Source organism: Diceros bicornis, chromosome 2, assembly GCF_020826845.1.
Source record: "Diceros bicornis minor isolate mBicDic1 chromosome 2, mDicBic1.mat.cur, whole genome shotgun sequence".
NCBI classification, from domain to species: domain Eukaryota; kingdom Metazoa; phylum Chordata; class Mammalia; order Perissodactyla; family Rhinocerotidae; genus Diceros; species Diceros bicornis.
The window spans coordinates 40,668,257-40,683,578 of NC_080741.1; the positions used below are offsets into that span (position 1 = coordinate 40,668,257).

Genomic DNA, 15,322 nt, shown 5'->3' on the forward strand with positions numbered 1-15,322 from the left:
CAGTGGAAAAAGGATTTGCACAATTAGTTTGGATCAAATGAGGACCCATTGAACCCTTGCCCCAAATGCAAGTTGAACTTTCTGGAGGTTCAAAGTTTCTCATTTTTCAGTTTTCAAGTGAAAACTTCTGGGTCGCGGCCTTGGCTAGAAGTAGAAATGTTAATACATTGCAGAAGGAGCCGTCCCTGCAATAGCTCACGCTCTGCTGGGTGCCAGGGAATGAGTCTCGGGCGTTGCTGCACTCTTGGCATTTTTCATCACGTTCTTGAGACGTGAGGCATTGGTGGAATATAGTTACAAATTAGCATAGATTTGCCTCTGTTTGTGGCTCCATTTTTCATATAGTTTATTTACTTGTCTCATCAGAGGTACAGTGAGAATATGCCCTGAACCAAGCCCTGTACTTGGAAACAAAAGAGAAAACACTTGCTTACTTGATCCTGTTGTCAGGCCCTTGGAGGCCTCATTGTGAGGTGTTAACAGCCCCTGATGAAGCCATCGGTTAAACAAACGAGTCACCTCTGATCTTTCCAGGAACATAAAGCAGGGCGAGTTTAAACGAACAGTTCTTGCCATTTGATGCATGTCTAAATGTATCTCACTACATTTCTAAAGTAATACACTTAATTTGAAAATAGATGAATTGCTGTGTCCATTCAGACTTGGTACCAAAAAACTTACATTATTGTGTTTAGGCAAGTGAACAGCTTCTGGAATCTCATCTAGAATCCATTGTTTGTCTGGGAAATTAAGTAAGTCTGGGCTTTGTCTCATCTTGGGATTTGTTCATATGGGCAATGTTGAAAACATCATTAGAAACTGAGCTCAAATTCTTTTTTTCTTTTTTGTGAGGAAGATTGGCCCTGAGCTAACATCTTTTGCCAATCTTACTCTTTTTGCTTGAGGAAGATTGTCCTTGAGCTAACATCTGTCCCCATCTTCCTCTATTTTGTATGTGAGATGCCACCACAGCATGGCTTGATGAGCAGTGTGTGGGTCTGCGCCCGGGGTTCCAAACCCACCACCCAGGCTGCCAAAGCAGAGTGTACAAACTTAACCACTACACCACTGGGCCAGCCCCTGAGCTCGAATACTTAATCACATATTACGTAGCCACTGTTTGAAATCTGAAGAAAAATGCTATCATCAAACAGCTTCAACTTTTAATACCTAACTTCTAGTAATTTTGGTAGTCAGACAAATTTAAAATTTTTTAATGCATTTGTCACAGAGTGGGGTTTAGGATGCCAAATATATAATTCATTTATATTTATTTCTTAAAAGCTTGCCATAATTCTCCTCAGTCCACAAGATGTTTTTCAAATGACAAAACAGAACTTGAGTAATTATAATCCAGTTTTAAAAAACTAAAATCAAAGCTACCATAGTTTTCTTCCTCATTTTAGAAATGTAATCCCAGGACATGTGGGTATAAGTAGCTTATTGATTTGACCTAAGATGAGAAGACATGACTTGAAATGTCTATTTAGAAAGTATAGGTCTGGCCATGTCCATTTACAGGAGAAAGAAGTAACAATTTCAGAAAGGAAGCATTTGGTGGAAGATGCTGGAGGCAACCAGGTTCTGGATTAAATAGACACAATGTGTGGGTTCTCAGGACAGCAGTGACCGTGGGTGCTTGACCATGGGTTGCTGGGCCATGGGTTAGGATAACGGATTTCATACTTGCCTCTTTCAGAATCATGTCTCCAACCTCCTTTGTGTATGGCGAGTCTGTGGATGCATCCAATTTCATTCAGCTGGATGACCTGGAGTGTCATTTCCAGCCCCTCAACATCACCCTTCAGGTACTTACCCCTGGAGACTGTGTCTGTTATGGGGGCCAATGGAAAGGCCCACAGAAGGGCTCACGGGAGGTGTCTTCTATTGAAAGGCAGCTAAAGGGCCAGGTTCCTTCCAGAAGAAACTCTTCCCAGCCTGGTTGGCTAGAGTGTAGTGTATGAGTGTGTATGTCTTTTCTGTAACCACACACAGAATTAATCCCCTCCCTGTCTGGCACTCTGCTGTGTAGACCCATCTGCTTTTCAACACTTGGAAGGAGAGCCGCTGATGAACACTACCTTTCCCCAAGAAGGCCCCTGGATGCTGAGGCCCAGGCCAACATCCCAGCCCAGATGGACCCCAAACACCCTTTTCAATTCTCCATCCTTCTTCACATTATGGACAGGGCAGCCTTGGGGATTTGCCATGTCCCCTTCTTCCTGGGGTTCTCCACACTGACTAAGTCAGGAGCCCACTCCTCCCAGAGAGGGACAGCCTTTCAGAAGTGCAGTTTCACCAGAGCAAAGCAGTGTGCGCACAGGTAAACTCCCCATGGGAGGAAACATGCTGCTCTCTCACAGAGCAATGGCAGGCTCTCCCCAGTCCAGAGGCATCATTTCCAGCAGGTTCACTCACTGTGGACTGTGGACATTGTGAAGGATACTTTTCCTTCTCTAAACCAGAGGTGGGCAAACTTTTTCTGAAAAAGGCCAAAGGGTAAGTATTTTAGGCTTTGCAGGCTGGACAGTCTCTGTAGCTACTATTCAACTGTGCTACTGTAGTGCAAAAGCAGCCCGAGGCAATGCGTAAGCAAAACTATAGTTATGGGCACTGAAATTTGAATTTCATGTCATTTTTACATGTCATGAAATGTTACTCTTCTTTTGATTTTTTTCCACCATTTAAAAATGTAAAACCATTCTTAAGTTTGCAGACTGGACAAAAACAGGTGGCAGGAAAGATTTGGCCTGCAGGCCATAGTTTGCTGACCCCCGCTCCAAAGTACAGATTTTCAGGCCAGCACTGTTGAACATGAGGATCTTTGAATATAAAGCTAGAGGGACCTCAGTATCATCCAGTCCATTCTCCTCAACTGACAAACACAGGGAAATGTAGGCCCGCGCAGGAGAGGACGTGCTGCGGGGCCCAGAGCTGGGAAAGGCGGGGCTGGGGCCAGCACGGGTCAGGCATTGACTACACAGCCTTGTGTGGCTCAGCACCCTGCCAGAACCTGTGAATGAAGTAAAGAAGAAGAATATGGGCCTGCCTCACCCACGGTGCACCATAATCTATATCCCACATCTCTCCAGTTCTAGCTCCCGGAGCTATCCCCTGCCTCCACTCCATCCTTCCCCATGGAGAAGATGGTTTCCTGGTCTGGCATGTACTGCTATGGCCAAATAATTATTATTTTCTTTCCCTGTGGCCACTCCTATGTGGACCGAGGGGATGACAAATAATGGCAGGGTGAGGGTCCAGAGAACGAGACAGTAAAACATTTGTGGGCTCTCACAAACAATGGTCTTCCTCTCTCCAAGTGTTCTCCCAAGCAAGAGACCTCTGAATCCATGATGGATAACACATGTCCCCAGCTTGGAGAGGATGCACCTCCCGACCATCTAAGCCCCAGCTGTCACCCCTTTGCTTGATTTACAAGGGAAGAGGGAAAGATGTGGTTAGACTTGCTCTTGAGACCTTAGAGTGATTGCTGTGAATAAAACCTCTGTGTTTCTGAATTGCTTCTCGGAATTAGTTTCTTTTTCTCCATTGCTTTTTGTAAATGGATAGAAAACAGATAAAGACCAGATGGAGTTATTTCATTGTACTTAAATCACCTTCATTTTAATTACTTACCTACTCTTATACTTTTTGAGATGTCTTACAATAAAAGATACAGTCAAAAAATTATTTAGAAGGGTTCAAATGACACAGACCATGTAATGAAGTGGGTATAGGTGTTGAAAGGAGAAGGCAATAAGGAATAGCAGTTATACAAAAATGTTCTTTTCACCTTCAGAAAAAAAGAAATCTGAGGGCATGTGGTTAAGTCATGTTTCTCTGAAGGCATTTTTACAGGGAGCTTAAAGTTTGGTATTCTGACAAAGAGCTTTCTTCACATCTGACCTGACATAGGATACAGGCTAGAGAATCACCTTGGGAATGAGTGATTGCATGCCCCTTAGATAAACCTCTTGATTATCAGTTGCCTGAGGAAGTACATAGCATTCCACTCAGGATTAAGAGAGTTGGCTGGGTCTAAAAGATGGATGGTGTGTGTCGTTGATTAGAAGGAGATCCTCTTGTGTTAGCAAAGCTGGCACTTTCCTTGAGAATTCTCTGACAACTCATTTTCTGGTATAATTGTCATTGTTACAACTGTCCCGCAAGAAAGCCACTGATCATGTTGATGGTGATAATGACCAAGAGGTGGAGATGGCGGGGGAGGATGGGGTCAGGACTATGGGTAAGACTCATCTATGTTTCCTTATTCTGGCAGCATCATTCCTGAAGAAGAGCTCAAGACTTGCCATATAAAGAGATTTTTCTGTATCTTTTAAAAGCTATTATTCAACAAACTATGTAATTGTTTAAAGACTCCACTGCAAATGTGGATGGAAGAAAGGCAGAAATACTAGTTTGGGGCCTGGTTTCTATATGTCATCAGAGCTTTCTTAACAGAGACATTATAATTTGTTAACCATTGATAGGCTTTTTTTTTTTTTTTTTTTTTGCATCAAGAGTTAATCATCTCCCTCCCCTGAAAAATAATGAAAAATAAAGCAGATGTTGCACAAGAACACTTACAGAGAATCAAATGTTAAGACATTTGTTAAAAATAAATAAATATGATAATAGAAGCTCTCCCATCCATCTGGCTCTGATGAGTGAAATAATGCAAATCAAAATCATTTTCTTCTTTCCTCCCTGACTCGTGCTTTAATTGGGATTTCCCAGACATGTCGATAGGTTGCTTTTCAATTCTGTGCTCTCACGTTTCACTTCAAATTAGTTATTTCAATTGTGGTTGGATATTCCTTCCTTTTCTTGTCTCTTTGGGTTGTTGTTTTTGGTGAATTTTGTTCTTTTTGAATCAAGAGTTGGCAACAGCTGCTCATCCACTCTGTCATTTTGTTGCTGTTCTTTGAAGCAGAACGAACGATTGCAAAAAATGAAAACACAGTTTTCTAGGGAAGAGCTGGCTGGAGTTCGATCTTTATACATTCTGTCATGTGTGAAGACCTGGTTAGATTTCCAGCCCGTCTCCTGGCTCTGCCCTTCTGACCTCAACTTCAGAGACACCTTGAATCCTGAATTCTCTCTCTACTGGCCACCGAGCTACATTTCATTTCTTCCTCTCTCTTGCTCCCACCCATCTTTTTTTTAAATAACATCTTTATTGAGATATCATTTACATATCTTAAAGTTCATCCATTTGAAGTGTACAACTCAATGATATTTAGTATGCTTAAAGAATTATGCAACCATCACCATAATTAATTTTAGAACCTTTTCATCACCCCAAGAAAGAAACTTCCTACTCATTAGTAATCACTCCCTGTAGTAGTTTCTTATTGCTGCTATAACAAGTTACCACACTTAGTGGCTTAAAACAACACAAATTTATTGTCTTACAGTTCTGGAGGTCAGAACTCCAAAATGGGTCTCACTGGGCTAAAATCAAGGTGTCAGCAGGGCTGTGTTCCTTTTTGGAGGCTCTAGGAAAGAGTCGGTTTTTTACCTTTTCCAGCTTCTAGAGGCTGCTGCATTCTTTGGCTCATGGTCCTCTTCATCTTCAAAGCCAGCAATGGCTGGTTGAGTCTTTCTCACAATATACCTCCCTCTTTCCCATATAAAGACCCTTGTGATTACATTGCACCCACCTGGATAATCTAAGATGAACTCTTTATTTTAAGGTCAACTGCTTAGCAATCTTCATTCCCGCTTGCCATGTAACATAACCTATTCACAGGTTCCACGGATTAGGCTTAGGCTGTGGACAACTTTGGGAGGCCATCATTCTGCCTGTCACACTCCCCATTCTTTCTACCCCCAGCCCTACGCAACCACTACTCTACTTTCTGTCTTTACATGTCTACTCATCTTTATTCTCCTTCACTTTCCATTTTTTCCTTGAGTTTCATGTTTAGCCTTTGTTCCATCTTCTTTTTGTTGTCGATCTCTTTGTGGCCACCATCTTTTCTCTCATTTCTCAGGAGATGATGGGCTGCTAGAGACAGAAAATAAGGAGGATGTTGGTGGGGGGAGATGAGAAGGTCAAGTTTTACAGGACCAATGCTAGGACAGAAAAGATGTGCACAGATGTCATTGAGCAATATTAGCAAATGATTAGCTGCAAGTTAAGGAGAAACCAAAACAACTGGATAATGTAGTAAAAACAGCACTTTCTGTAAGTTAAATCATTTGGTCTGGGGACAACTCACTTTGTCTTTGAGGATCTCATTTATCTCAAACTGCAAAAGGAAAGGGGTTGGACCAGATCAGTGGTTCTCAAAGTCTGGTTCCTGGGCCAGCAACATCAGCATCTCCTGGGAACTTATTAGAAATGCAGATCCTTCAGCCTCACCCCCCTACCACCAGACCTCCTGCTTTAGAAACTCTGGGCGTGACCTTCCCCCCAGTCTATGTTTTTAACTAGCCTGTCTGGTTATTCGGATATATGCTCAAGTGTGAGAACCACTAGACTACATTGACTGAATTCCCACCAAGTGTAATAGTCTATGAGTAAATTTCTAGGTATGTAGAAAGAAATATAATTGTTAGCAGGAAGAAGACAAGAAAATGCTAAAGGAGAATAAGGTAATTTGAAAGTTTGGAGTTTTTAAATGCATGTTAGGATTTCTATTTCATTGAAATCTTTTATCATTTGATATTTCACTTCACTTCAGGTCATAACCTTCTAGATCCCAAACCCTAGGGTCTCTGTGTGTCACTTCAAAGAATTTTAGAGTATATATTACATGAAATGAAGATCTGTATGTCTATTAAAACTTGCTATGTGTGTCTCACACCCACAGGTCTATAACACTGGGCCAAGCACCCTTCCAGGGTCATCTGTCAACATCTCTTTCCCCAATCGACTGTCGCCTGGAGGTGCAGAGATGTTTCATGTTCAGGAGATGGTGGTGAGTTCTCATTTGTTTTCACTGTTGCTTTTAGACTTTAGCCAGCTCATTCACATTTTGTATTCCACTCCCAGAAATTTTAAATCATTCTAACCTTTGGAAACATATCTGGAGAAGCAGGAGACTTGCAACACTTGAATTTCTACATTGAGACAGTTTGGTTAATGCTGTAAGAAGACCTCTTTGGAGGTGGGAAGGGTTGGTTATGAACCTGACTTCTGGGATAGATAGACTGGCTCTGGGAAATCCCAGCAACTGCCTGCAGTCTTGTGTATATCTAATTGCAGTGTTCTGAGGGGAAGATCCACAGCATCATCAAGATTCTCAAAGGGCCACTGATGCCTGGAGGATGAAGGACTGATTCATAAGACATAGTGTAGATTGAAACTCAAGTTTATATGCAGAACATGCAATTCTACTTGATTCTAAGTCAACTGTAGATGATTTTCTCTCAAGGGAAGCTTGATAACTAGCATATGATCATTCCCACCTGCCTCCTTTTTTTTTTTTTTTAAAGATTTTATTTATTTATTTTTTTCCCCCCAAAGCCCCAGTAGATTGTTGTACGTCATAGCTGCACATCCTTCTAGTTGCTGTATGTGGGACGCGGCCTCAGCATGGCCGGAGAAGCGGTGCGTTGGTGCGCGCCCGGGATCCGAACCCAGGCCGCCAGCAGCGGAGCGTGCACACTTAACTGCTAAGCCACGGGGCCGGCCCCCACCTGCCTCCTTGAAACGTTCTCATTCTTCTTGGCTTCCAGGACATCACATTCCCTTGGTTTCTCCTTTCTCAATGGCTTTTTTCCTCATCTCCCCAACTTCTACAGGGCTTAGGGTCTCGTTTTTTTACACTCAGTCTCAGAGATCTCATCCAGACTCATGGCTTTAAATTCAGTCTGTGCTGATGACACCAGGTGTTTCTCTCCAGCCCAGATCTCTCCCATGAATTCCAGACTTGGATAGTCAACTACTTTCAGGCCATCTTTACCTGGGTGCCTAACAGGAATCTCAGTCTCACCAAACTGAACTCTCAATGGTACCTTTCCAAACCTGCTCTCTCATACCCTTCTGCATCTCAGCAAATGGCTACTCAGTCCTTCCAGTTGCTCAGATCAAAAACCTTGGGTCATCCTTGACGCCTCTCTTTTTCCCACACTTTGCATCCAATCCATCGGCAAACCTAATGTCTCCACCTTCACAACAAATCAGAATGTTACCAGTTTTTACCACTGCACTACTGGCACCCTGGTCCAAGGCACCATTATCTGTCGTCCAGGCTATTGCAGTAGCCCCCTCGCTGGTGTCCCTGCCTCTGCCCTGGCCCCTCTGCAGTCGGTTCTTGATCCAGCAGCAGAGTGAGCCTTCCAAGATGTAAGTCAGGTCATGTCACTCCTCTGCTCAAAACCCTCCAATGGCTTACCCACCCGCCATGTTCTTCCAGCACCTCAGCTAGCCTCACAGTCTATCTCCTGTCACTCTCTGACTTCATCTCCTCCTCCTCTTCTCCACTCTCTTTACTCCAGCCACACTCCCTCCTTGCTGGTCTTAGAGCACAGCACACCTCCAAAATTTTGCCCTCAATCTTCCTTTTTACCCAGGATGCCCTTCCCCTAGACAACCACATGACCTCCTCCCTCACCTTCTTCGGAGGCTTGCTCAAATGTCACCTTCTCAGTGAGACCTTCCCTGACGGGCCTCTGCCCCAGCACTCTTCATCCCCTTTTCCTGCTCATATTTCATCATCTCCCTCATCCAGCTGACATACCGTATATTTTCTTATTTGATGCGTTTATCTGCCTCCTCCTGGCCCCTACAATATAAGGACAAGGATTCCTATCTGTCTGCTCACTGCCATATCTCCACGGCCTAGTGCAATGTTTGGCATATAATATATGCTCAATAAATATTTTTGGACTGAAAGAAAAAGTCCATAGTATAAAACAGAGTTGTTTGCTCTTTCTATGTGAATTCAGGATAAGCCTTAGAGTGCCTCAGAGTCTCAAGTGGCTGGGTGTGAGGGTAACCCCTCCTGGGAAGGACTGGCGCATGAAGCTCAGGGGAGTCAGTGCACAAGGAGAGCACATGCAGTCCATGAGAGGATCATGGAGTCATTGCTCTTTATATGGGCACGTGAGGAACAGCTAGCCAGACATAGGGACAGTCTCTCCATTGATAGCTTGGAAATTAGGGCAGCAAGGCCCACAGCATGTGACAAATATGAGCCCACAGTTGAAGAGGATGCTGCCCACAGGAAGCTCAAAAAAAGTTATGTGATGGCGATAATGGTTTCTGGCGTTGCTGTCCTCTCGGGTCATGTGGGCTGAAAACCTGGACTGTGTGAAATGTTGAACGTAGAACAGGTCACCCCTCTTGAGTTGCCTACTCAGTCATTTACATCTCTCTCGATATGCCATTCACATTCCATGAGGTGCCCATGTGTGTGAGCTCTGCTGAAACAGCAAAAGAAAAGCCCTCAGCGTTCTGCACTTACAGCGTACCACCATTCGAACTTAGCATGAGGTTAGTGAATCACATGTGGTCCTGTCTGCTCTCTTAAATATTAATCATACCAACCACTCCACCTTTTGCCCAATGTCTAGGAATGTTCTCCTCATAGAGCATGCTCTAAGAGTTGTTCACATAAACATCCATAGTGTTGTAGAGAGAATTTTTTCCACACAGACAAAACTGTTTATTGACTGAAACAGGAAATTTAAGTCACTCAGATTCTGAAGGTATCTCAGAACACCACTTTTCCTCTTTACTAATCATTGTACCAAGGAAAAGCCACTGGAAAGGACTTTGGAATGCATTTATAAATAGCTGGCTTGCTTGGAAGGCATTAGAAGTGGTTTTCCTGAAGATTTGCAGAACTGCTTGACTGTTAGTCCAGCTGAGTGGCCCCTCAAAAACCCAAGTGGTGTGAGCTGGCTGCATTCTGTTCTTTGAGTTCTCAGAAGCAAACTCTTTGGATTTTTGAAGGTGTATTTGGAGTTTTCACAAAGTCTGTAGCAGAATTCTCAGACCAAGTCTTCAGTTGGATACACCAGTCCATGGTCAGAGGCCTATGGCCTTTTCATGGTGTAAAAAATCAAATTCGCTGGCAGATCTCACTAAGGTAGTAGTGAAGCACTTTGTTCTTATGAACAGCCATCACTGGAGACCAGAGTGATGATGAGACTAGAAACATGGAAGCTGTTGTGTGATGTGATGCAGTGATGGGGCAAGAGTCCCCAGGTCCTTGTTTCAGAGGCCCGTAGGCAGCACACCCTCTGCTGTAAAGCCCACAGGGCTGAGAGCAAGGGTATCCTGCAGCTCAACAAAGTTGCCAGCCTCAGCCCCTCCCTTGCTCAGCAGGGCCTGAGAATGCTCACTGGGTCAGGTGTGGCTCATAATGCTCATGACATTCTCTACTTTGGCCTTCTGGGACTTGGAATAGAGCAGGGTTTTCATTCTGGGGATTTGGGTGGCTTGGTGCAAGTGGAACTCACTCCTATTAGAAGAAACTAGCACTCATTCCTTGTATTGCACCAGGAGGTGACCCTAAGGCCTAATGGCATTCCCTGCCTCCTCCCACTCTCAGCCACCACCATTCCCCAGCCCTGGACAGGCTACTGAGCAGCCAGGCGCCGGCTACCTGTTAAGCCAACTGAATCCCAGAGGCAGATAACAGGCATTGAGGGAGAGCCCATCTGTCATCCCTCTCCACACCCCATGGGACCCACAGATTGTTTCTCTCCCTCTGCCAGTGCCCTTGGTATCCATATATGGTCATCATCCATATAGAATGCTGCAGGCAGGCATGCTGGCCCCTGGGCCCTGGGCCATCATCCCACCTACAGCCCTGAGCTATGACATAGTTTCCCAACTGTTGGTTCAGAATTCATTCAGGCGTCTCTGGGGCTGAAGCTGAGGTCCCTGGGCAGGACGGACCTACCTCTAGTTTTCACCAAAGAGTGTTTTATATTCTTCCAAAGGATTTCTTGAGGTCCAGCTGCCTGTGAGAGGAGAGTGCCTTTGCTTACATGGTAGAGATTTTTATGAAGAGCCTAATGAAGTGTGACCACTTCATACTCCCAGCCATGGTTCATGATCTTCTGTCCTTGTAGCAAATACCTTGAGCCCCTCTTCTCTGCTTGTGTTTTATTTAGAAACAGAGCCATGGTGGTGGTCTGAGGAAAGACTATCAATTTCCATTGACTCCCACCCACTGGGGTTGTGTGGAGCCCTGTGGGGGGCCACTGACTTCTTACAACACAGCAAAAATTTGGGCAAGCCACTGTGAACACAGGATCCCTCAGGAAGCCAAGTTGGAACACCCGTGAAAATAATAGAGAGAGTGAGAGAGAGGGAAAGAATGACCGGCTTCTCTAGTCCGTCTACAATAAAATCATTACAAGTAATAAATCATTCTTGATTTATTTTTCAAACACTGGCAGAGCAAGCACCTATTATGTGCCAGGCTCTGAGAAGAGGAATAAGTCACACAGCACTCCCAGAAATTCAGTCTTGGCAGAAGACAGATATGAAATGTAATTGCAATACCATGTAACAAATGCAATAATGGAGGTATGCCCAGATCCAGGGATGATACAAAGATATAAAGCTGACTCTGAGGAGGGGGCAGGAAATGCTTCATGAAGCAGGCTCTTCAAATCAGGACTTGGAGGATGTGTTGGAGTTCACCAGGAGAATAGATGAAGAGGAGAACACTCCAGACAGAGGGAATGGTCACTGTATGTAAGTGTACGATGGAGGCAGTATCTGGTTCTCCATTCTCTCTTCCTGCCTCTTATACAGATATGCAAAGGTAATAGTTCTCTGTGCCTTCTCCAGAGTGTACAGCAGATAAATATCTTGGCACCAAGACAGGGAGTACTAGACGACAGTCATTTCCTGTGACAATTAGTAAGTTAATCACTCCTTGTGGAGTGCTTGTGGACCTACACCTTCATTTCTTCTGACTTAGGAATGGGAAAGTCCAAGCGCCCTGCTACCAGAGGCTGTCTAACCACACGTCATAGACGTTGCCAGCAAATGATCCTCTTGCTGCCACAGAGGGCAGTGGCTTCTGTGAGTCAGACAGCCCATGGGAGGCAAGCCATAGCCACTTGCTCTTTAGAGAAGGTTCCTTTTTGAACTGAGGATATAGCTTCTCTCACACAGCTTGATGGGAACCAGCCTGGAAAATGTAATGGCTACACTTTGTTGTAGTTCTTCTGCAGAGATGAGCCTTTTAGCAGAGCCCAGGAGCACAGGTCTAAGAGAGGGCCAAGTTAGCACATGTCACAAGCTTTATGGCTCATGAAGGGAAGACTATTTGAACTTCGGCAGTGGTCCATCTCCAAAGTTAAGTTTTACTCACAGTGTTTGAAGGTTCAAGGGAAAGGATGGGAGGTTTGTCTCAGGACTCAAGCTTCACTTGCTGACACTGAAAACCTGTCTGTGAGCAGCTTTCTAATGCTGGAGGAGGAGGCTTTGGGGTTTGGCTCTTGTTAATATACAAGAAGGAAGAAAAGTTATAAATGATGGCTTGCAGTGAAGGGCTGAAACTTTATTCCAGGTGAAAGTACTGGGTTTTTCAAAGAACTCTGATATTAATCTAGAAGAGACATGAAATGAATGCCCTACCATTCTTTCTTCTTCCTGCAAAACCGTCTGAAAGGTTTACCTCTCTGGGTTGCTCTTTACTTGCTATTGGGCAGTTATTCTCAAGAACTGACCTGATTTCCAGGAATTAAAATTGGGTGGGAATGAGGGATAATTTTCCAAGGAGATACATCAAGAACTTTGCCATAGGACACCATTAGGGTATTGATGTCAATATGACATTAATACCAATATCTGTTAGAATACCCACATTGGTGGCAAGACTTATATCTTAGAAAATTATAAAATTCTGTCTCCCCTCCATGTATGGTATGGACACCAGACAGGGCTGCCCATGAGCTAATTTATGCAAAAGTGAGTCACTTAATATGAGAACTTCAATTAATTTGTGATGAGGATGTCCATATCCCTATGAAAAAAAGATGCACCTGATAGATCAGTGACCACACAGAAGCTTAAACTTAGAAATGGAGGACTGAATTGTTCTCCCCAAGGATGATCTGGGGAAGCTTCTTAATGAGAGTGGTGTTGGGACCATCAAATCAATCACATTTAATCAAAGGCTAAAGAATAAAGTGGGGCCGGCCCGGTGGCGCAAGTGGTTAAGTGTGTGCACTCCACTGCGGCAGCCCAGGGTTCGCCGGTTTGGATCCCGGGCGTGCACCAATGCACCACTTGTCAAGCCATGCTGTGGTGGCATCCCATATAAAGTGGAGGAAGATGGCATGGATGTTAGCCCAGGGCCAGTCTTCCTCAGCTAAAAGAGGAGGATTGGCAGATGTTAGCTCAGGGCCGATCTTCCTCACCAGAGGGGGAAAAAAAAAAAGAATAAAGAAATTTCAAAAAATGAATACCATTTACTGCTGTCTTGTGGCTTTAATAGGCTTTTTCATGTGCTGTCAAATTTAATCCTCACAGCACCTCCATAAGGTAAGGTCATTATCCCAAGTTGAGGAACCAAGACGAAAAGACTTGCCCCACGTCACACAGCTGGTAAGTCATTGAGCTAGGTTTGTATCCAGGTCTGTCTGATTCCAAAGCTTATGTGCTTCCCACTCTACTGTACTTTACACCCCTCCTGGGAGTGTGGCTCATTCCACAGTCACCAGAGGCAGACTGAGTCAACTGAATAGACTGATGATGAGCACACCACCAAGAATCACCCACTAAATGAGCAGAGTCAACACCAGGACAGAGAGGCACCAACTGCTATCAAAAGAAGAACTAATACCAGAGGGTGCAATAACAAGGCAAACAGAAGATTTTAGAATAAGCAGGATAGATGTCTTCAAAGAGATGTAAAGAGACATTGTTTCTATGAAACAGAATAAATGAGAGTTTTGTACGTTTAAAATTTTGATCATTCAAGTGAAAACCTCCATATATAAGCTGTGTAGTAGAATGGATATAAAAGAATAAAGTAGTGGGTTGGAAACTTGAGTTGAAGGATTTTCTAAGAATGTAGTGCAAAAGGACTAAAAACAATCCAGTTAAACTTATTATTCCATTATTTTATAACATTCTGGAATGAAAATCCCAAATGACCTCAATGTAAGAGTTAGAAGGCACTAAAGGTGGAATTGAAAGATTCTTGTCTTGTTTTGGGGGAAGAGTTTATGTACCGTTAGCTCAAAGCTTTGATAAAGTTTAATATGTAAAAATTTTAAGGGAAACTTAGAGTCAAGACAATGTAGGACATCCAAACCACTAAAGAAGAATTTTGAAAGAAAGATCCCATGAAGAAAATAAATAAATAAATAAAGATGGCAAGAATAAATCCAAACATATCAATAATGAAAATAACTGTGAATGAATTAAATGCCCTAGTAAAAGACAGAGACTATTAGATTGGATTTTTTTTAATTTAAGCATGAGTTCCTTTTACGAGACACACCTTTAAAAGTGACCCATAGGGCCGGCCCCGTGGCTTAGTGGTTAAGTGAGCGTGCTCCACTGCTGGCGACCCGGGTTCGGATCCCGGGCTCGCACCGACACGCTGCTTCTCTGGCCATGCTGAGGCCGCGTCCCACATACAGCAACTAGAGAGATGTGCAGCTATGACACACAACTATCTACTGGGGCTTTGGGGGGAAAAAATAAATAAATAAAATCTTTAAAAGTGACCCATAATATAAGGCATTCAAAGAAAGATAACACAAGTGCTAACCAAAAGAATGCAAGTATAACAATATTAACAGCAAACAAAATAGAATTGAAGCAAAAAAATCATTAAGCAAGGCAAAAAAAATGTATTTCGGAATGATTAAAAATACAGTCCACTGAGAATTTGTAATATAAATGAACTTGTATGCAACCAACCTCACAGGTATAAAACATATAAAGCAATACCTGATAGAAATACAAGGAGAAATTGACACATTCACAATCATTGCAGGAAAATTTAATACACTTTCCTCAAAAATCATCACACAAGTAGGCATAAAATAATGAGCATTTGAATAATGCAGCTAGCAACTGTGACCTCTTAAATAGAGACCAAGACAGAATAAGTCAAAATGTCTGTGTTTCATTAGTGCTCCCCTGCCTACCAGCTTTTGGTAACCTTGAGGAAGTTACCTAAACTCTCTAAGCTTATTTTCCTCATCTGTAAAATGTGCTAATAATAGTACCTACCTCACATTGTGAGAATTGAAGAAGCTAATGTATACAGAGCAATTAGTAAAGTTCATAGTACATAAATAAGGGAATGCACATTCTTTTCAAACATATGTGAGCATTCACAAATTACCCATGTGTAACACCACAAAAACAAATCTCGATAGAATC

At 43.3% G+C, this 15,322-nt stretch overlaps 1 protein-coding gene across 1 annotated transcript in view; it reads left to right on the forward strand.

Annotated features, from left to right (window-relative positions):
* ITGA9 (integrin subunit alpha 9) overlaps positions 1 to 15,322 on the forward strand; it is a 334,926-nt gene that overhangs the window by 270,615 nt on the left and 48,989 nt on the right. Inside the window, exons 22-23 of the mRNA XM_058555011.1 lie at positions 1,700 to 1,808; positions 6,819 to 6,926. Coding sequence (XP_058410994.1) covers positions 1,700 to 1,808; positions 6,819 to 6,926 — 217 coding nt within the window. The remainder of the gene's footprint in view (positions 1 to 1,699; positions 1,809 to 6,818; positions 6,927 to 15,322) is intronic.